The 21,062-nt window shown below is 42.5% G+C and overlaps 3 protein-coding genes across 5 annotated transcripts in view; all 3 read right to left on the reverse strand.

The window, feature by feature from the left end:
• The window catches only part of LOC147201113 (ski oncogene-like), a 49,663-nt gene extending 43,297 nt beyond the window's left edge, over window positions 1–6,366 (reverse strand). The window contains exon 1 of one of the 2 annotated variants that reach the window (XM_086117818.1): window positions 4,947–6,366. In XM_086117818.1, coding sequence (XP_085973944.1) covers window positions 4,947–5,894 — 948 coding nt within the window. In that variant the 5' untranslated portion in view covers window positions 5,895–6,366. The remainder of the gene's footprint in view (window positions 1–4,946) is intronic. The other variant, XM_086117817.1, reaches the window with a different exon arrangement.
• Window positions 6,367–7,502: 1,136 nt separating this feature from the next.
• Window positions 7,503–13,489, reverse strand: tmem51b (transmembrane protein 51b). Of its 2 annotated transcripts, none has more exons than XM_086118829.1 (3): window positions 13,291–13,489; window positions 11,378–11,810; window positions 7,503–8,711 (listed from the first exon to the last, which is right to left on the reverse strand). In XM_086118829.1, exons 2-3 carry the CDS (start codon window positions 11,794–11,796, stop codon window positions 8,282–8,284), a joined length of 849 nt encoding a protein of 282 aa, XP_085974955.1. In that variant the 5' UTR covers window positions 11,797–11,810; window positions 13,291–13,489; the 3' UTR covers window positions 7,503–8,281. The 2 variants fall into 2 exon arrangements, with proteins under 2 accessions (XP_085974955.1, XP_085974954.1); XM_086118828.1 differs by having other exon boundaries at window positions 11,378–12,032.
• Window positions 13,490–14,671: 1,182 nt separating this feature from the next.
• Window positions 14,672–21,062, reverse strand: part of LOC147201115 (kazrin-like) — a 99,555-nt gene continuing 93,164 nt past the window's right edge. Inside the window, exons 12-18 of the mRNA XM_086117496.1 lie at window positions 18,616–18,794; window positions 18,419–18,537; window positions 17,443–17,674; window positions 17,272–17,373; window positions 16,844–17,010; window positions 16,153–16,249; window positions 14,672–15,957 (exon numbers count right to left, since the gene is read on the reverse strand). Of these exons, the coding sequence (XP_085973622.1) occupies window positions 15,841–15,957; window positions 16,153–16,249; window positions 16,844–17,010; window positions 17,272–17,373; window positions 17,443–17,674; window positions 18,419–18,537; window positions 18,616–18,794 (1,013 nt within the window). The 3' untranslated portion in view covers window positions 14,672–15,840. The remainder of the gene's footprint in view (window positions 15,958–16,152; window positions 16,250–16,843; window positions 17,011–17,271; window positions 17,374–17,442; window positions 17,675–18,418; window positions 18,538–18,615; window positions 18,795–21,062) is intronic.

Raw genomic sequence — 21,062 nt, forward strand, 5'->3', positions numbered from 1 at the left:
TCTGTTTCAATTTTATGGCAGCCCCATTTAGACAACAAAAAACTACTCAGCCTTGATTGAGTTCATGAGATAACCTACTGCTACTTGCTGCCTAACTGCATCCTCAGCATCCTTGAAGTTACGTTTCCGCTGCTTCACGAAGTCGCGACGACATACGGTGGGCGTATCCTTGATTGTTTGCATTGAGGGACTTGAAATGGCGCAAGATACGTATTGAATTAACTTTTTGGGGGCAGGGGTGGCACAACCCTAATATATAGAGATATCTATCAAGAAGTGCTAAAATGAATGAATTTGCATTAATCGATGGCACCTCCCAGCAGCCACAATCCCGACTGCGGACAGGCGAGTTGCGGCCCTTATTATTAAAGCTGCGTGACACGCAAGGGAGTCTGAGGCCGTCCGATAACGTGGACTCTTTTTGTATTTGGCCCGCTTAAGCTTGATGTGCGAGCCACCGTCTGGCCTTTGAGCAGCTTGGCCTGTCAGGCTGATGTATGGCAGCAGCGCTGGTGTGCAGCTCCCCAAGGAGCACGGCCTGTCTGCTAAGTGGGACACGACTGACAGCGAACCACGGCCAATACGCAGTGCCCACCCACCCCCACACCTATCGCTTCGTCATGTGTATGAAACACACACTGTCAAAGGCTGACTGCACGGCATTGACTTTTTTCCTTTTGTCCTTTTTTTTTTAAAGATAACAAACAATAACACATGTGAAACATCATGATGAGGTTTGGGACAATTTTGTCAATCACGTGCGTTGCATTAACTGCTGGAGTTATTCCTTGAGATAAGAGATTAATTGGTTCCATGACCAGGCTTCAGTTACAACTCATCTTTCCCAATTGGGATTAATGGGACTGCCAATAATCCAAAGCAGTTACCGCTCCAAACCCATCCAAAAAGTAAAATGGATGAGAATGTTTGTCAGTACTATTGCTGAAATGACAGGTTTGATTTTAGTGCTTGGAAGAAAGCAGCAGTTGGCTAACTAATTGACTAAAATCAAGCCTGACTAGTTTTTCATGAGTAAACAACCTGTCATACAAATTGAGACAGTAAGTAAACAGGCTTTCTCAGGCCCGACTAGTTTTTTGTTGCCAAAGCTATCTGCCATGGAAATTGAAACAGAACAAATTGGATTTCACTATTTGGCAGCAGGCTAACTCAGGCCCGACTAGTTTTTACGACCTTAATGGGTTGGTGTGTAATTCACACAAGGTAGGAAACCACAAGTATTATCATTGTATTTCCGCTTCACTTATACTGTTCCCAACCAAATTTAAACAAATGGAGTGAGGTCCAGCTGACAGGCCAATTTAACTTGAGGCTATGTCTACGTTTCAGAAACTTAGGTTGCTTTCGAGTGTTTTTTTTTTTAGGTCACTACACTTTCCAATTGCATTTTTTTCCTGATTGATTTATGATCAGCATTCATATAAATGAGGCTATGTTGCTAAGAAGTAGGCTCTCACTATTTGGCAGCAACCATGAGAGCGCAAAAGTCATTCAGGACCCAACTACAGTTGCTTGCTGCCTAAGGGGGCTGCTACAGGCATTTTGTCAATTCCCGTGGAAGACTACAGCTGTTTAAACACTGAGCTGGCTACCTCATTTGAAAGAATATGACCCTATTAATCGCTGAAACCGCTTTGTGTTGCGCGCCAAAATTCGACAAACAAAAAGGTTGCAGATAATCCGGCATTAGATGGTGGAACCAAACTTCACAACATCCGGCCATCATCAGTTCACATTGATTACCTTGCAGTGAAAGTACAGGTATGAGTAGCGGTTTTGTTTTGTGCTCAGAATTTCTTTGGGGGGTTTTCTGCCCAATTTCTTGTTTCTGACCACGGTTTGTAAGAAAAAAGAAGTGGATAATATCTGCTGAATGAAATCACGAAATCATCTGAAAATATGAACATTTTCAAAAATAAATAGTGAAAATTAGATTGAGCAATAGTGAAGTGAAAGAAATGTTGCATATCCTCATTTTGGTTTTATACAGTACAGCACTGTCAAGAGTTTTTTTATCTAATTGTAAAACATGTCACACATATTGAGGGCCGTTCTTTTCCTGCCGCAAATGGATTAAATGCCATTTCCATTCATTTCAACGGATAAAGCTGATATGGTATAAATGTAAAAACTGTGAGTCTAATACTTCCTAACAATAGCCATTGTTTTTTTTCTCCCCTTTTGTGCAACTTTGTTCAATTTTTGTGCCGAAGGTTCCCCTGTGATGACACATCTTCTAGCTGGCGCTCAGACCGCGGCGATGCCCACAGAGATGTCCACTCATTTGCGAGTCCCACACAGCAGCTGCTGTGTGACCGAGACACGCAGCCAGTCGGCCAGCCCCCACTACACCAACCACCCCCATCTTCTATGCTCTTTTGTCCACGCTGACCCACTCAGGACGCCATCACGATGACACCCACACCCACCCACGCGCAGCTTATCCCGCCGTGGCCACCCTCAAACGCACACACTCACACAGATATATCCATATCCCCAACCTCATTAAACTTTTAACCCCATCACCACCTTAAAATAGCCTTTCTCCACCCCCCTTCTCCTAAATCTGCCTAAAATCCATCACATCTCCCTTTATCTTCACGTAGAGCGGGGGTGTTGCATGATGCAAACATATTTGTTACATATTTAGAGTCTCTTGTGTTGCGAAATCCCCAAATTATTAGGAACAGTGACAATGCCAAAAGCAGCGTGAAGATGCAATTTCTGGAGAACTTGCATGTGAATGCTGAAATGCTGAATGAAAAAAAAGTGGAATGATATTGAAATTGAATCATGTGGAAAGATATGGAATGACATTGGAAGTTATGGAAGGAAGCGGAATGATTTTGGTGTAAAATTGTGCAATATGTCAGTGAAAAATGCAGAAGGATCTTTAATGACATGCAATGATATTAATATATATCGAATGATGTGGAATGATTGGAATTATCCATCCATTTTCAACATCGCTTATCCTGAACAGGGTCGCGTGGAGTTGCTGGACCCTATCCCAGCTGACTTCGGGCGGAACGCAGACGACACCCTGAACTGGCCGCCAGTCAGTCACATAAAGAGACAAACAACCATCATACACCCACAATCACACCTAGGGACAATTTAGAGTGTTTAAGCAGCCTGCCATGCATGTTTTTGGAATGTGGGAGGAAATCAGAGTACCCGGAGAAAACCCAAAGCCGGAGCTAGAATCGAACCCACAACCTCTGCACTGTGAGGTCACCCCCAAATACCCACAATCAGGTATTTGGGGGTGAAAATGTGGAACTGTGGGAAAACTGTGAATTGGTGGAATGACATGTATTTTTGGAATCTGTTGAAGTTGGAATGGCGAGAAGGTGAAATCTGGAAGGAGGAGCATTTCAAACTAGTGAGGAGAATGAAATGTCATCAAGCTAAATGGTGTACAGTACAAAAACGTGTAAATACTTCCAGCATTCACACAATCAAATACCTGCATGAGTGCAGGGGGTGTCCCGCCACCAACTATAATTCTAAAAATAAAATCTCAGAAGAACTGTTATAAAAAGCCCACTTTCCATCCATCCATTATCTATAGCGTGTGCCCTCATTTGGGTTGCTGCTGTGAGCTGGCACCTATCCAAGATGACTCTTTGACAAGCGAAGTGGCCAACCTAGACCGGTCAACAATTAATGACATACAAGTAACTTTCTGTGGTGATTGTTCTCATAGTGACTTTTGCAGAGAGAGGTGGGGTTCACCCAGGTGTGGTCACCAATCAATTACTGGGCCCATTTAGTCAATCAACCTTTAAACAAATTCAGAGTCTTCAAAATTTGCTTGAAATATAACATGTTTGCATGTTGCATAACACCCACACAAGACCAGCAAGCTAAACACAGTTTCACTGTGCTGCCCACCCCAAAACATGAAACACAGAATTTTTTTATGCCAGGGCACATATCGCCAAACAACCATTAATACCTCAGGCAAATTATAGCATATTCGGTGAATGCAGGTTAGATGAAACATACATGTTTTTGGAATGTGGGAAGAAGCTGCAGTAACTGGAGAAAAAAAATGCAAAAACCATACTGGGGAGATTCAAACCCAAAAACTCCAAGTGTGAGGCACATGTACTCAAATGTGCTAAGTATCCACTCTTCCCATCTATCCATTTTTGATAGCGCTTCTCCATAAACGTATGCTATCCCAGACTATAACTCAAACTGGACGTCAGTCAGTCGCAGTGCGCATATAGAGACTGACAACCATTTCCACGGTCAGTGGGGACTGAACCCACGTGGCATGCACCCAAGTCAAGCCAAAGCAGAGCATCATTAAAAAAAATAGCAAAAATATTTGGCATGGCCCTGAGAGGAAATGCTGTGTACCAATGATTCTCATCACTGCCTAAGTGCAGTTCGGTTGTATTTAACTTTTTAGTTCAATACATTGGCATTTCATCTTTAAGAAGTGTTTTTGATTAAATATTTATTTAGAAATGATGTTACTTTTATATTCCAGACATTTTGATTGGAGCATTTTAAGGTTTCTTATATTTGAGTGCAGTGTTCGTTTTCAAATTACCGGTATGCTTAATGTCACAGTGGCTTACAATAACACGGGGTGGTGGATTTGAAACAAATCCGAATTGTACCGTTCACCCAGCTAGAAAATAAAATCTGATACGTGTGACATATGGGCAAAATAAATCTGAATTGAGCTGCAGTGTGAACATAGCCTACAGATTTTAACGAACAAAACACCGGTCTCGTTGCTATATTTCACTTTTGGACACGATGGTCCTACTTTGAGCGACAGTAAGTAAAAGTCCCTGTCAAAAGTTTGAAAACCACAGCCATACAGTCGAAGCGCGATGTGCACAAAGTTGACAAGTCCAATATGAATGCATTTCTCAAAAGCAAGTCAATCAAACTCCACTTACTCTGCACGACTTCCTGGCCATCTTGCCGCTCAAGTCATATTTCCCCTTTAAATCCCTGAGCAGCCTCTCCAGGTTCGCCTTCTCCTCTTTGCCGCTGTAGTCAGGGTCCAGGAGCACGTAGGCCCTCCAGTTGGCCGAGTCGAAGCCCCAGTGCACGGTCCGGTTCTCCAGCCGCTTGTGGCTGTGCACCACGAACTTCCGCGGCGGGAACATGAGCCTGCAATCGAGGCACTGCACGCAGGCGGCTCCGGGGCCAGAGTAGAGCTCCGGCACGAACAAGCCCTTGCATCGGCCGAAGCACTCGTGGTATACCCGGAAGCTGGCCTCGGTGCGCTCCAGCTCCAGAAGGACGCCGCCTCCGCCGCCGCCTCCGCCGCCACAGCCGCCTCCTCCGCCGCCGCGCTCCTTGCTTCCTCCGCCGCGGCGCGGCGGGTACGACCCGCCGTAGATGAGCGCGTTGCACAGGCGCTCGGCGTCCGTCTGCGTGATGAGGCCGCAGGAGGGCGCCGAGAAGGGCAGGATGCCCACCACCTTGAGGATCTCCAGCTGGTCGGCAGTGCAACGCGAGCAGTAAATGTGCAAATCGTCGCACACCGAGTTGATCTGCTGCAGGGAAAAGTCCCGCAGCACGCTATTGAGAATCTGCGGTAGGCACAGGCGCTTCTCGCCGCCCACCACGAAGCAAGAGATGGGTTCGCGCTCCAGGAGTGTCTCGCAACGCTCCGTGGAGCGGTCCGACGGGATGAAGAGCGGCCCGGACATGACCGGGGGAGTGTGGGCCGGCAGGCTTAGTACCATCTCGGTTTTGGCGTCCTTGAACAGAGACTCCTGGTGGTGCCACCGGGCGGAGAACGCCGCCGGTCCGCTGAGGGAGCGCATGGAGCTCAGATGGAACTGCTTCAGAGTTTGCTGAAGTCCAGGGTGAGGCTGGAAGCTGCTAACCTCCATCTTTTTCTTCTTTATTTAATTTTTTTTGGGGGGGGGTGTATGTGAAAAACAAAGGCTAAAAACTTTGGGAAAGAATCGCTTTACTCGTTTCAAGGCGTCTCGTTCACTCTTCGTCCGAGCTGAGCATTTCCACGCCGCCAGTCAGACAGCTTCCCCCGGACAAGGAGCAGCTTTCCTTCCCGGTGCGGCCCATTCAAAAAAAAAAAAAAAAAAAAAAAGAAGACTCAAATAGCTTGCCCTCTCCCTCTCTTTCGCTCTCCCTTTAATAAAATAGCTTCCCGCAGTCGGAAAAAAAATCCCAAAAAGAAAACTCAGCATACAATCACGAGTGTTGTTTCTTACGCGTCCCACAGCCGTTTTACGCACTCCTATGTGCGCCTCAAACGCGCAACCAAGTCTCTCTCTCTCTCTCGCTCTCTCTCTAACTCCCTCCCTCTCTCTGTTTGTTTGTGTCTGCTTCAGTCATTGAATCCCAGCCAGGAATGTGACTGACTCCCCGGGCTTTGGCTCTTCCCGCAGACAGCTGTGCCTCCCACTGCTACATGGCAGCTGCACACCAACTAAGAAAAAAAAATCCTTCCTAAGTGAGGCGAGGGGTGGAGCGTCGAGGGGAAATATGTTGTATAAGGGAGGAAAATGATTCAAAATGTTGAGAGCCCGGCAGATTCGCTCCTTTAGAATAAAATAGAAGTTAAATTTCAGTGAATTAAATTGCAATTAATCATATTTATCATAAAATCAAGACAGGTTGTAATTTGTGTATGTATAAACTATTATAATATATACGTTTTGGGAACTTTTTGTGAATGTTTTCTGAATGATTTTTTTTTCAATTTTCAGAGGGGTTTTTTTGTTTTTGGTGGAATATTTTTTTTGTTTTATGTAAGTAAATTGGATTCGCCTTGAAAATGAAAAATAAATTACAAAAAAACACTTTTTCTTCCCCAAAGTTGGGTGAGCTTTTTTTTTCATCAAAGCTATTTGACCATCATTGTCATTTACTCTCACAATCCAGAAATATACATTTTTATCTTGGAATTATACAAGAGTAAAAAAAAAGGTGTCTTCATTATTACAGTAGTTCGACTTTAATCTTGAAATATAACTTTTAAAAAAACTTCAGTGTAATGTTGATTTTAATCTGTAAATATATATTTAATCTTGAAAACCTACAACTTAATTTTCATGATTCTATCACTTTAATGTTAAATACTAGTCTTACTAGCACTTACTGGTATTGTCATCAATGATTATCTTAAAGATACAACTTGATTCTCGTGATACAAATTACTTTATTACAGTAACTTCGTTTAGTGTCTGTAATTAAATGTAGACAAAACTCATTTTTTCAATCACTAAAGTAGATATATTTTCTCTGTATATTATGAATGACCACCATAACGACCACAAATTTTGAAACATGACTCAATTGTCAGTGGTTTTCTTTTTTTTTTTTACACCGATCAAATGTTTCTCTTATCCTTTTGCTTCATCTGACCACAGAAGGGCGCTATAAATCAACAAATGCATTTTGGACCCGACTGCACGTACCCCTCAATACCGGTAGTCTGATGCACTCAAAGGAATAGTGTGCAGTGTAAAAACAACTACAGAAACTGTATATTTTATTATCAGACCATAAAAGGCAGCGATACTTGAGAACATAAATACACTTGTAGCATATCTAATTATTTTTCTTTAATCTGGACTGCTGCTACTTCTTTCAACAGCAGTCCAGCGAAACAGGCATAAATGAATGAGGTCAACCTAAAAAGAGTGACGAATCCAGTGCAGTAAAAAAAAAAAAAAAACAACCACAACAACTAAGATCACACGAGGCATCACCACCGTTGCATTGAAATAGCTGCTTTAAACTGACTAATTGAAAGCACTTGGCAACCGAAAGGAGATTTATTTGAATGATACAAAATGGTTTAAAGAACGCAAACCTTACCTTATTAACACATCTAATATTTACATTTAATGTTCCAGTGCTGTGAAACACTGTTAAGACGATATTTAACTTGACAATGTTCAACTGGAGCCACTTTAAGACGCCTTTAAAAGCACATTCCCCCATCTCAGTCCATCTTCTTCATTAAGACCACAAATCTCAAAAGCTTGTTAATCTTCCTTTTTGCCCTTGAAATCACACACTTATGTCCTCAGAGTAAATGTTACACATTGGACTTAAATCAAGGCGGTACTGCTCTAATTCACTCAGGCCCAGAGATGCATGGTAACAGAACACGTCTGACAAAATTTCCTCGCCAAGGAGGATGGTCTCGCGATTGTCCTCCTCCCAGCCATATCTAACCTACTTTTTCGTAGCAATATTGGAAAACATGGGCTTCTCAGGAGTGTTACCAGTACAGAGATAATCACGTTCAGCCCAATTCCGGCGGCTTGTTGTCATACTGCGGTGGCGGCGTGATAGGCTCGATGGTTACCGGGTTGTGCGTGGGGCTGCGGATTTGGATGCGAAAGTCCTTCAGGTGCAGCTTGTCTGACTTGATCCGCCTCACCCGCAGGGGGCGCAGCAGGCGGCTGGCCCGGCTGCCGCTGCGCGCCGGCAGACTGGGCTGCCGGGCTGCGTCGGCTTGCGGCTCGGCCGCGGTCGGCGGCGGTGCGGGGTTGTTGAGGGGAGAGTCCTCAGCGGCCTGGTCTCTGTCCTCGTTCTCCACGGCTGCGATGATATCCTCGTAGGATGGCAGGTGGGTGTTGCTTTGGCGGAGGTTGCTCTGACGCACAGGATAGTCGCTGCTGCCGACCACCTCCTCATAACTTGGCACATTGAATGCGGCTGGATCTGGAACACTGGGAATCATCAATAAAAACGCCATCAGACACCTTGAAGACCCGCCGAACACTGAGCGGCATTGGCGAACACGACTGAATTGGACAGTCGTGAACAAATTATGGTGGGCGACACACCCAATTGACCCTTAGGTCAATTGTTGCCGGGCCACACAGAAAGAATAAATAACTTACATTACTTTCGATTGATTTATTTTGGACTGTGAAAGATATTTAAAAAAAATGACCGGATCCTCTGTTATATCTGTCTACAGTATGTCATTCTTGACGCAGGTGAAGGCGGCGCTTCTCGGTCAGGTGATAGGTTACCGCTAAAATGAAACCCGGGAGCTAGCAAAATGAGTGAAAAAAAACATACGTCTTTGCGAAGTTTCTTTTGGAAGGAGAAAAGACCCAGCCAGGAGAGAGAAGAGGAGCCTACGACTTTCAAGAAAAAGAAGGCTACATTTAATAGACAGTATCAGGAGTCCTACTTAAAATACAGATTTATCTCAACGGGAGATTCCTACGCACTCAGCCTACTCTGCATGACATGCGGCGATGGGGAGTCGTATTTTTCATGCACTTTGTATTTGCGGCGTATCTGATTTTGAAGGCACGTTGAAACGTTACCATAGCGACCAGAAAGCGTGTTGCGGTCAGATAGGATGTTCCTCATGTCATGATTCGTGTATAAATACCACAGTTTTCATGCAGGTCATATCATATTTTGTTATATTTTTCCGTCACACCTTAAAGCCCGGTCTCTGAAAATATTGTCCGACATTAAACCGGTCCGTGGGACAAAAAAAGTTGGGGACCGCTGCTGTCACGTATTATTTGTTTCTTCAACCACAAATAACATGGCGTGACAGTCAAAGAAGAAATTGATTGCCCTGACCGCTGTCCCTATCAGGCCAAAAAAAAGAAATTAATTGTTGAGAAATAAAGGGGAGAGGGTGGATATTTCTTGGCAGTTTGTACTTTGTCATCATTGTCAGAGTCATTTAGCCAACAGAGAATCCCTACAATTCACTTTTTTGACACGAGTTGGAGACAGTGGGCTACTCATAAAAACTAATTGTAGAACACTGCGCGCCAGTTCACTCGCGTTGCTCCACTTTGCTAAGTGTGCGCCAGGCCAAAGGCTGCGGTTGGACAACAAGGATTCACAGGACAGGCTGTCTAAATAAAGTGGGCAAAACACACTGTAAACTGGTGACATTCACATTCCTGCAAGTGGCTCACAATGTTGCAGTTCATCGCTGCCTTGGTGTTGTTTTAAAACCCAAACACTTCCAGACATCTGCCTTCAGGCTTGTTGGCGCTGATTTCAGTATTTTGATACGCGGCTCTTGCGTGGTGACGAGATCTCGTGCGACCCAAGAAATGTATCACATGAATTGAGGGGGAAAAAGATGTACTGAAAGGATCATAGCCAATATCGGGCTATGAAAAGGAAACTCGATTCGATTAATCAATTAAAAAAAAATGCTCTTACTAGCCACTTGCTTTTATCTGTGAGACATTTGCTGTGAGCACTTGCTACCTAGCTTTTTTTCAATGCTTTATATTTGTTTATAATGCATTAAAAGAACAAAGTATGGAAAGACCAATACAGCCGTGCCAATTTGTGGAGGAATATGAAATTGCGCACATTTGGACAAACGAGGTTTCACCCGACAACGCCAATATGGTGACTGGTGGCCCAACGGACTGTTGGACACCACGTCTTGGGGAAGGTTCAGCACAACTGACTTGCGATTGCCATCCACATGGCTCATTTCTGGCCATACACAAAACAACGTGCAAGTGTCCACTGCTCTTATCCGTTTCTTGTCACAAATTAAATTTGCCAGTAATTTTGGGGGAAACACGTTAGTCGCCAGAGTGGTCAGAAAAGTTGCTAAATTGAATAACTCCATTGCCAATTTTAGCAAAAATGAGTGTGCTTTTGTAAAATAGCTCTTCTCTGTTTGCAGCCATGTTGTTCGTGTCAGCGGTGCATATTGGCTAGGACGGGGGTCGGCAACACACGGCTCCAGAGCCGCATGCGGCTTTTTAACGACATCTAGTGGATCCCTGGAGCTTTATAAAAATGTTTGAAAATGGAAAAAGATTTTGATAGTCGGCTAATATAGCTCAAATAGATATACATACACGTTGCAGCTCCGAAAAAAGGAGAGCTGTGGTATTGTTTTTTTTAAAAACGTACTTTATTTATGCTTTTAACAGTCTCGACAAACACAGACACGTCTGCGTCCAACTCCGTGCCTTCTCTCTTCTCGTTCGACTCGAGAGGCGTTCAAAGACAGCCTCCGAAAAACGGAAATTCATGATCACTTCACTGACACTCAGAAAAGTGAGAATAATGCACCAAAACAAAAAATCAAGAGAGGAAATTACAAAATAAATTCTATGGGGGCGTTTGTTAGCACATGACAAAGGAATGAATAACAAACAATTCTGAGACAGTCCAGTCTCCTACATACATACCGCATGTGTTTCCTTCAGTTTTATAGAAGGCTTTTATTTTTTTGCGGCTCCAGACATATTTTTGCCCTATATGGCTCTTTCAACATTTTGGGTTGCCGACCCCTGGGCTAGGATGACGGAAAAATACGACGCATATGGATATATAATAAAGGTTGAAAAATTCAAACTGTTCGGAAGAGCACCATACTCACTCTGATTGCTCGCCTGCCGTATGGTCCATGAAGGTTGATGCCACTGGCGCATCCCTTTGCTCGCTGCTGTTATTGGCTCGACGCTTGCTCCGAATGCCGAGGCAAATGGAGAGGAGCAGCAAGGCGAGGCCGACGCCCACCAGCACCATGGCGACCGACGATGACTTGGAGAGCTGCCCTTGTTCGCCGTCCTCGTTGTCGTTGTCTACGGTGGAGTTGCTGGACGAGTTGGTGGAGCCGCCCGACACCTCGCCGTCCATGGGGATCACCGTCCACACGATCATGACCACCCCCAGAGCGATGAGGCCCACTCCCAGGGCGCACAGGGCATAGTGAGCCCCCGAACCGGTGCTCTCAGAGCGGGAAGACCGGTTCGCGGGTCGCTCGCCGCTGTTGCAAATGCCTCGACTCGAACACATCCCTGCAGGACACACTGCAACAAACATCAAGGTTACTACAGAGGGTTCGTGGGTTAGCGGGCTTAGGGGTCCTAAAAAAATAACTGAATTTATACTTATCAGGGGACTTATTAACTCAAGGATTACATCACGGCAGTTGAAAGGAGTACGAGTGGTGTAACCTTCTTATGACAGGACACAAGGTTGCCTCCTTCTGTCTAAGTGAAATAGTGCAGCACCCCAAATCCTGGAAACTACTGATTGAGGAAAAAAACAAAAAATTAAGTCATGATATATATTTTTTATTTGTCTAATATTTGTATTTCTTGCATTTCACACATATTTGTATTATATACAGTGTGCACACAGACATTTTAGAAGCGGATTTTCATGGGTGGTCCCGATCTCGATCTCCACTGTATTTGTGTATTTTAAATCTAACATATTTATATATATTTTTGCCACTGCCTTTGTATTATTTCTAATATTTCTGTATTTTCATTTAATATTACTGAATTTATTCCTAATGTTTCAGTATTATGCAGTGTGCATGTTTTTGTCCAACATTTTGTATTTATTTTTGTATTTCATAAAAAAAAATGAATCCCCTAATAATTTGCAGTTCGAGTTTGTCATATTTTTTTGTAATATTTGCGCAATTTTTTTCCATCTACTGCTTTGCTTTTACATCACAGTCTCTCTAATATTTGTCAGATTTCTCAGTTTCCCCCCTAATATCTCTATTTACTTTTTTTAGATTTCTGTAGTTGTCATGTGTGATCCCACAACTATATATTTTCTGTCTTCCTCTTTTATATATTTTTCATCGAACAAGCTCCATTTTTTCTAAATCTTTTTCCCGTTTTATATTTTTTCTCGAATGTTTCAGTATCTTCACCTAATATTTTTGTACTCATCATGTGATAAGTTTGCTTACTAGTACTATATTTTACCTAACATGTATTTTATATATTTGTGTTTTTCGATCGCAACAGTTTGTTTATTTTTGCTCATAAAAGGTATTATTGTTGTATTTTAATAATATTTCTGGTAACATGTACGCATTGGCTCTCATTGGTGCAAGCGTAGCTCATGCTTTGACTTAATTGTGACACCTCCATGAGGAAAGGGATTTTTCTGAGCCATGTCGCAATAGCATGAGAACCGTCATCCTTTTTGCTCACTACAACCGTGATATGATGACAGCGTCTTCTCATCTCTCATTATTACATGTCATGTCAATCATTAACCTCTGCCACATAGTGGGCTGCAGTTCCCGCTGTGGCTGTCGCAGGTTCCTGCCCAATAGTGAGCCGAGCTCAACTTCAGCGTCCTTCAGCTCAGCACCAAGGAGGGGGAACCTCTATTTAATAGTTGCCACTTTTAAACCCCGTTAATCTTCGTCTTTATTACGAACTACATGGGGACACGTAACTAAAACAATAAGTTAATTACCATCCCCTTGGCCATGGTAAATTGAACAAAAGCCATTGACTTCCTTAATGGGTGCCTTACCTGAGTCACACACAGGTGTGTTGGCCCAGTTCACGCGCACATGGAAACCTCCAAATAAAAGAGGCCTGTCCGGAATTCCAAACGTAGTATTTAAAAGCAGCGACTGTGCGGTAGTCCTTCACTTTTATTGGGTTGAATGTAACTTTGGTCCAAACTACGAGCGGCTTCGTTAGTGGCAAACCTCCCTCCTTCCTTCCTGCTCGGCTGGAAGGAGCGCGCCTCTGAAAGTGCAGTGAGCCGCGAGGTCCTAGCGCCGCTAAATATTTTTAACAAAATGGCTTGAGGCTCTGCCATCGTTATTTTTTACTTCTGAAAATTAAAAAAAACACCTTGCCATTTTTCCCCGTTCCATTAAACTGACATGCATTTTTTTGAAATGGGGCGGAAACCAATAAAAAGTACCTGATAAAAACCCAGGCACACATAGGGAGAACATGCAAACTCCATCCAGGAAGGCCGCAGGCGGAATCAAACCCTACACCTCTGCACTGTGAGGTGGACGTGCAAACCAGTCGGGAACCATGCTGCGTAGGTAGTCAGCTAATGAGCATTAAATGAACTGTAAAGATATATAAATACGGTCTGTCACCCAATCGTCGCATCAAACGAAGGCAGCGTGTATGCGTGTTTGCACCGAAGGGTGGCAAACTACCCAGCCAGCTTAGCGAAGAGGTCATGACACAACGGCTAGGAGAATCTTTTTAAAAAACACCCTGGATTCTGTTGTTGGTCAGGGTACGGCAAGGGTTCAAGTAAGCTATTTTCAACTAAATAGGAAAACATTTGCATTGGTTGTCACAGCTGTGTCAGCACGCCGTTGGAGACAAAAGCCATGCTTTCAAACAAGTGACTATGAAAGCACTTTGGAGATCGTATCTGAGATAAGGGGATAATATAATTGCACTCCATTTACCAATTTGATCATATTAGATTTTTCATTCGCTGGCTGGACGATGACATGTTTTTTGGAAGAGTGCAAGATCCATTCGATCATCATTCGCTGACATCAACATGAATTGTGAATGGAGATTTTGTGTGCGAGTGCAAGCTCTTCTGCTAATACTAAACACACTTTGGGCCTGTATACAGGGGAGCCCTCAAAAAACATCCACATTATTGATCACATTTTAATGAAACTGAATGAGAGCTTCATGTTTGAAAAACCACATGAGCAAATTCCTCCAAGTATTTGGCGTCTCTATGCAGGTAAGAACTCGTCTTGCTTCAAAAACATGCATGGAGACGCCCACAAAGAGGTGGCCGAACCTGTTTTTTCTTTACTCTTTGAACCACCTGAATTGTGTGTTTTAACATAAAACAGCATATAGTAGTCATATTTTTGCCTCCTTTTCTAAAGATAACGCAGTCAGTAGAAAAAAAGTGTGGTAGTTAATTTTATTCATTTGATCTCTATGGTGTTCAATGCAATTTTCCAACAGACTTTTGGCAAGACATGGAGAGAAAACACTCCAGAGTACTCAATTTATATACAGTAGACATACAACGAATCACACTAATGATACAAAATTAGCTGTTATTTTAGTTTTAATTTCTTATTGTGCAGAACCTTCATGGTAGGTGTTCAACATCTGTCCAAGCAGAATTTGGTGTGGGAAGCAGGACGAAAACCCCTAGATTGGTCGGCAGTGAATCAAAAAAATGTGTTGCACATTTATTGTTTTCAATGAACCTAACATGCATGGTTTGCAAAGACGAGAACTACAGAAGCAGCCAAATGTTTGAGCACACTTCATTTAATGAAAACATGTCCAAACTTTGCTATTATCAAATCGACTGAAAAAAGGTATACGATAAAACATTTATAAAGAATATAATAAAAATGACTGATGATTTTTTAAGCACCTGTAAGATTTTCTTTATTCTGAAGTTTTTCAATTCCCTACAAAAGTGAAAAAAAGGAAATTACATAACACAACAAAAATGTTTTGTTTAATAAATATCAGGAACCAGTATGAGATAAGGCAGCAGTGGGTCAACCCTGAATTTATTGATGAAATAGTCTTGTCATTAGTGTGATTTCTTCAAAATGTCAAGAAATGTACAGTCTATACGGTCATCTGTATTGATTTTTACATTATCTGTACATTAGTCATTTTATTCTCACTGGTTATTCTTGCAATTAAAGGAATATTATGCATTTTCGTGTCTTGCTAAAATTAGCCAATTTCCTCATGCGGTCCTGTCTCATGCAATGGGACATGATAGCAGGGGCATGCGTTTCAAATAGTGAAATGGCTTGAAAGTGGCTCAGGATCTTTTCCCAGCCTAGCTGGTCAGCAAAGAAACGCAGATTAGGTGGTTATGTAAACTAGCTCTGCTGTCACATAACAATGCGGCAAAAATCAGAAATAGGCTGCTAAAAGCTTTACTTGATTGTTCAATTTCAGTCTTGATGGCTGGGTTATCACTAGTTGCAAACAAGACAATGAAAAGTCAGTTTTCCATTCGATGCCCAGTGATGAGGGAAAATTGTTCCAGATCAACTAACAATCCAGTGAAGTGCTGTTTTAAGTGTCGTAAACTGTTCCATCACACATTGGTGATCTCGACGCTCTTGTAACCATACACGAGGCTGCGCGAGGTCCGAGGTCCCGGCCCAAGACCCGCTTCTGTTGAGCGGCTCTGTGCGCGAACCCTCAGCGGACTCTGGAAATACGTATGACATGAAATGTTTGAATGATGACAGCCAGTGATCTCTACACTCCCATTTTATTAGGCGCACACTGACAAACACAATACAATGAAGGCCTTCAAACAACTTCATTATCCTTGCATGACTTCCAACAGCAATATTTAAAAAAAAAGATTGGGTACACATCCTGACGTAGAAATTTATGCTACCTTGCTGGATCTCCTCATCGGCACCCTTCCCTCAGCAAAGCGGTTGACGGCCACCGGCGTAGACGAAACGTCCACCTTGCCTTCCTGCTCCTCGTTGCTGTGAACGCAGACCATTTTAAAGGTGTTTAATGGAAACTCCAAAGTGGAAAACCGTTATTGCGGGGGTAAAGAAAACAAAGTGCCTATCTCAGCAGAACTTTGGCGAGAAAGGTAGGGCACAAATGTGCATATTGTAGGCGAACAACCAAAATGTCAAACCAGCATCATGCGTGTGAGACTCTGGGCTCTATTTTCATGCCCAGCGCAAGACTGGCGTGAGGTCCGGCATGAATCTCCCCGGGGCTGGCTAGACTTGGTATTGGTATTTTTGGTTGCCAGCCAATCGCAGGGCACACGCAGACCAATTATAGTCACACCTACGGTCATTTAATTCTCAATGAACCGAACACACTTGAAACGTGAGAGTAAGGCAGAGTACTTGGAGAAAACCCACATAAGTACTGGGTCAACGTGAAAACTTCACACAAGGAAGGGCCACAGGTAAGATTCAAACTCGGGACCTCTCAACTGAAAGGCAGTTGTGTTAATTACTCATACACCCACCATACTGTTCCGGCGTTTTAAAACCGTGAGCAGTTTTATTTAGTTTGAGTCATATTACAGTTTGCTTCCCTCTACGCGTGATGTTCACCTGCTAGCGGTGGCGAGCGCTTTCATCTCTTGGCGGAGATGCCGATGGAGCTTATGTTTGTTAACGGGGATCTCCAACGCTCGCGCCATGGCGTCGGCGTCAAAAGCCGGGTCCAAAACCAGCACGGCACCGTTGACGCCTTTACCCTGAAGATTGGCAGCAAACTCCTAAAAACAAAGATTTATCAGTAGTACTTTGACTTGCAAGTTCAATTTGTCCTGTTGCACCCCCTCCCTCCCACTCAAGCCGGAAGTAACAACAACAATTGTAGGAGCCTAGCATTAAAAATTCACAGCAATAAAATCGACCACGGGACAGCTCACAACTTGACAAACTCCTCAAAAGGGCCACTTGTATGTCAAGGTACCACCATATATTGTGTATCTTCTGTCCTGGGTAGAGTGCCGCCGTCATGGTCCTCCACTCACCTTAAGATCAATGTCCCTGACCCACTTCATGACTCTGTGACAGGTCCAAACAATGGGGTCCCGGTCTTGCTGCTGACATTTTGCCCTTCTTGCCTGCAGGACCTGTAAGAGCACAGAGTGAGGTTAGGCAGGCGCCCGTTTACGTCAAACGAAGGCCTGATCTGGTCGGACCTCCTTGTGGAAGCCCAGCATTTGCAGGAGCTGCACCGAAAGCAGCAGACTGGTCTGGTGAGAATGGTCGTCCACGTCAAGGTATCTTTGCAGGTCTCTGCGGCCCAGAGAACTTAGTACCCGGCCATCCACCAAGTGAGCGTGGAAAGTTTGCGAATACTGCGGCAGGCCTACGTCGCTCAGCCACGATGTCGCCACCCAGTGATGGTCCATGTCAGATGCTTTGGATAAACTGGAATGATGAAGAAATGCAGACCAATTGTGTTACGCAACCTTTATAGAGCCAAGGTACACATTTTACTTCCTGTTTATTCTGGTTGTAATTCCAGTGCAGAGCACTGGATTTGGGCACGCTATTTTGTTTGACACATTGTTAATTTAAAAGAAGAATGAAAACAGGAAATATTTCAGCTCAGCCTGTTCTTTGCCGATTATTTCATGTCAAACCCTCTTCCAGCCTCCATTTTACACATACAGAAAGCCTAAACATGGCAGTATGATAAATATTGAATTTGTGGAATATGAATATGCAGCAAGATCCGCACTCAGGGGGAGGCCATTTTGCCCCTTGCTGTCGACTGAAAATTACATCACAGTTGTTCAGGTCTCGGATAACATCCAATCCCTACTCACCAGTTTTCTGGGTTTGGTCGTGTGACCTTCGCAAGGTGGGCTCTGATGACATTTTATTGGATGTGTTCTGTTGAATGTTTTTGTTATTTTATGTTAAATGTTCTGTTAAACGCTTTGTTACAGCTGCAGCTGTTGTGAAAGCGCTATATCAATAGAGATGTATTGTGACAAAATGGCTGCCCCGAGATGGATAAAAATGGCTGGGTTTTGCTGTTTTAAGTCATATTCCACAAATACAATGTTAATCAGAATAGCGTATTTCGACTAGTGGGGCCGCAGAGAACATATTGTTGTTCAGAAAATTTCATTTCCCTTTTAACAATTAACAATTGGTGTTGCTCACCCTTGCTCCCCTTCAGCTCTCCTGTAGTCCTCGATGGCCAGTCTTAGTTTCCTGCAATGGATCGGGTTGCTAATGCCAAGTCCCACCTCTAAATCCTCATCAGTCAGACCAAGAAGAACCTAAAATGTGAAGAGTCGTCATTTTTATCTGATGATAAAAGCACTGAAAGCACGGCACGCTCTGTAGCATACGCATACCTTGCCACTCTTGACATGTTCACAACAGGCCCGCGTGGACGTAGGTATTCCCATGACCACCTCCAGCCAGGCTTGGACAGCACCCGCCCTCCACAGAGACATGCATGTGGTCCGGGTGAGCGTTGCCTGCTGGAGGCGATCCAGTAGCTCTTCGCCATCGGACACGAGGCTGTTGTAGTCTGCGGTCGGTCGGAGTTACGGTGTCGGCATGCACGCGGGGTCAGGCATCAAGAGTTAGAAAGATAAGGACATCATAAAAATGACTGAAGGGATTTCATTTCTTAACGAGCCTGAGGCTAATAGCATGAAAAAAACCCCCACAACTTTAAAAATGTGTGTGTCTAACTGACCACTTATTGGGTACGAGGCAAAAGAAATGATGAAAGTGGATGCAGATACAAATATAATGATGTTAAAGCAGTTTTACAGTTACACTAAAACCCCAGAAGCGTTCATGGTTTTGGCGACAAATGATCAAATTAAAATAATTGACACTTAGGGAAAATAAGGCATATTTGAAATACATTTAAATATGCAACAGCCTCATTTTCGTTGTTTGGCGTTTTGTGTTGATTATTTTAATTCAATAATTTTTCGCCCACATTTCTTCTGTGTGGTAATACCCAAAATGAAACACCAGAAGCAATTGTAAATCTTTGAAACAACACAAAAAAACAACCCACAATTAAAAATATTGAATATTTTTCTTTTCAAAAGGTAAGCTACAAAAATGTTTTAAAAATAAAATATTAAATATACACTGTAATAAGATTTTAATTAAAGAGGTATGCAACTCCTACCAGCTATCTATAAATAAAACTATAAAATCAGTATCTTTGTAAAGATAAAATAATTCATCAAAATAATTAAATCAGAAGATACAAAACTATTTATAAATTAAAAGAAAACTGTATGAACAAACAAGAATAACAACAACGTTTACAAAAATTGCCTTAAGAAAAGGAACAAACTGTCTGACCCTTGATTCATTTGTTGTCTTGGCTTGAAATTGTACGACCACTAGATGGGGCTACATCGTCTATGACCATACAGCAGCATAGTTCTGGGCATGCATATCTATAACAGACATAAATGGGTCCAACAACTCATCTGATTTAGGAAACAACTCATACAGATAAAGCACTACAGTATATGACATTGTTTTAGTAACTCTGCAACTCTTCAGTAACTAATTATTAAGATGAGTCCACTACAGCGATGTACAGTATTAGTACATTACTAAGGGGATTATTCCTAAATGAACCGTTGACACTGTACCGAACTGACATGCAAGGATGAAACATTCGCCTGATTCATCCTCATGTACATGGTCCAGTGTCACTTAAAAAAAACAACAACAACAAAAGGTGAGACAGCGTGTGTGACATGAATAATCCCCAGAAAGAAACACCGACAGTGTCTATAAGAAGTCTACACACCCCTGTTCAAAAATCTTATGACAAGGATGAAAGAGCAGAACATTATTATTATTATTTTAATAAACAGCCGAATTGTAAAGGTCACTATCATGGTGGAAAATGTTTTATTTCTATCATAAAAACGTGGCATTTGAACAGGGCGGGATGCGTAGACTTTTCATATCCGCTGAAGGCGTGAGAAATGGTTTAAAATAGAAGAGAGGGAAACGACACATAAGAAACAACACTTACTCTGTGTAACATGTGCTGTAGTTTTATTTTAGAAAATAAGATTTCATGTCCAAAACAACCCTCTATCTGCATCAGATAAATATTTTAATTGTGCATTTTTTTTTAAATAAAATACTCCCATAGATTTCATCTTTTATTCCATGGTGCCCAAATTACAAAGCATCAAAGAGAGACATGGTCGGAGAGTTTTACACAAACAGGATAACAAAGCAACACGAGCAAAGCAAGGGACCTTGCATTTACAATGCAAGTATCTTGGGATGAAGCAACCTTGATGAATGGATGTATGGCAATGAATGAATGAATGAATGAAAAAACAACAATGCAATGCAGATGTTTTCTCACACATTCATTCATGTTAGATAGCTCTCAGGAAAGAAATGAAGCAAGCAGATGCGAGACTACACTAAATTACCATACTTCCTCAAACAGTGGCATTTATTAGAGACATGGCAGTAAAAAATAAAATAAAAATTGGAAATGAAATTTTTTGTCATTCTATACGATAAAATGTGTCCCTCACCAAAATTAGAACTATTTTTAAAATATATATTTATAAGAGCAGACTTATTCACACAGGGCATTTTATTGATATTTAATAATATTATGCAGGTACTTTTGAATATCGTCGTTGTTCTGTTTGTAATTTTTAAAAAAAGTTAACGTTCATGCAATGTATGAAATGCAGACAACCCTTTCATGTAAAATTTTTTTTAATAAAAATTGGACAAAGGTGTTTTTCACAGGACAGCACCTATTATGAACAGACCTTCCAGC

The sequence above is a fragment of the Hippocampus guttulatus genome, chromosome 8 (genome assembly GCF_054856545.1).
Source record: "Hippocampus guttulatus isolate MCC_2025c chromosome 8, RoL_Hgut_1.0, whole genome shotgun sequence".
Lineage (NCBI taxonomy): Eukaryota > Metazoa > Chordata > Actinopteri > Syngnathiformes > Syngnathidae > Hippocampus > Hippocampus guttulatus.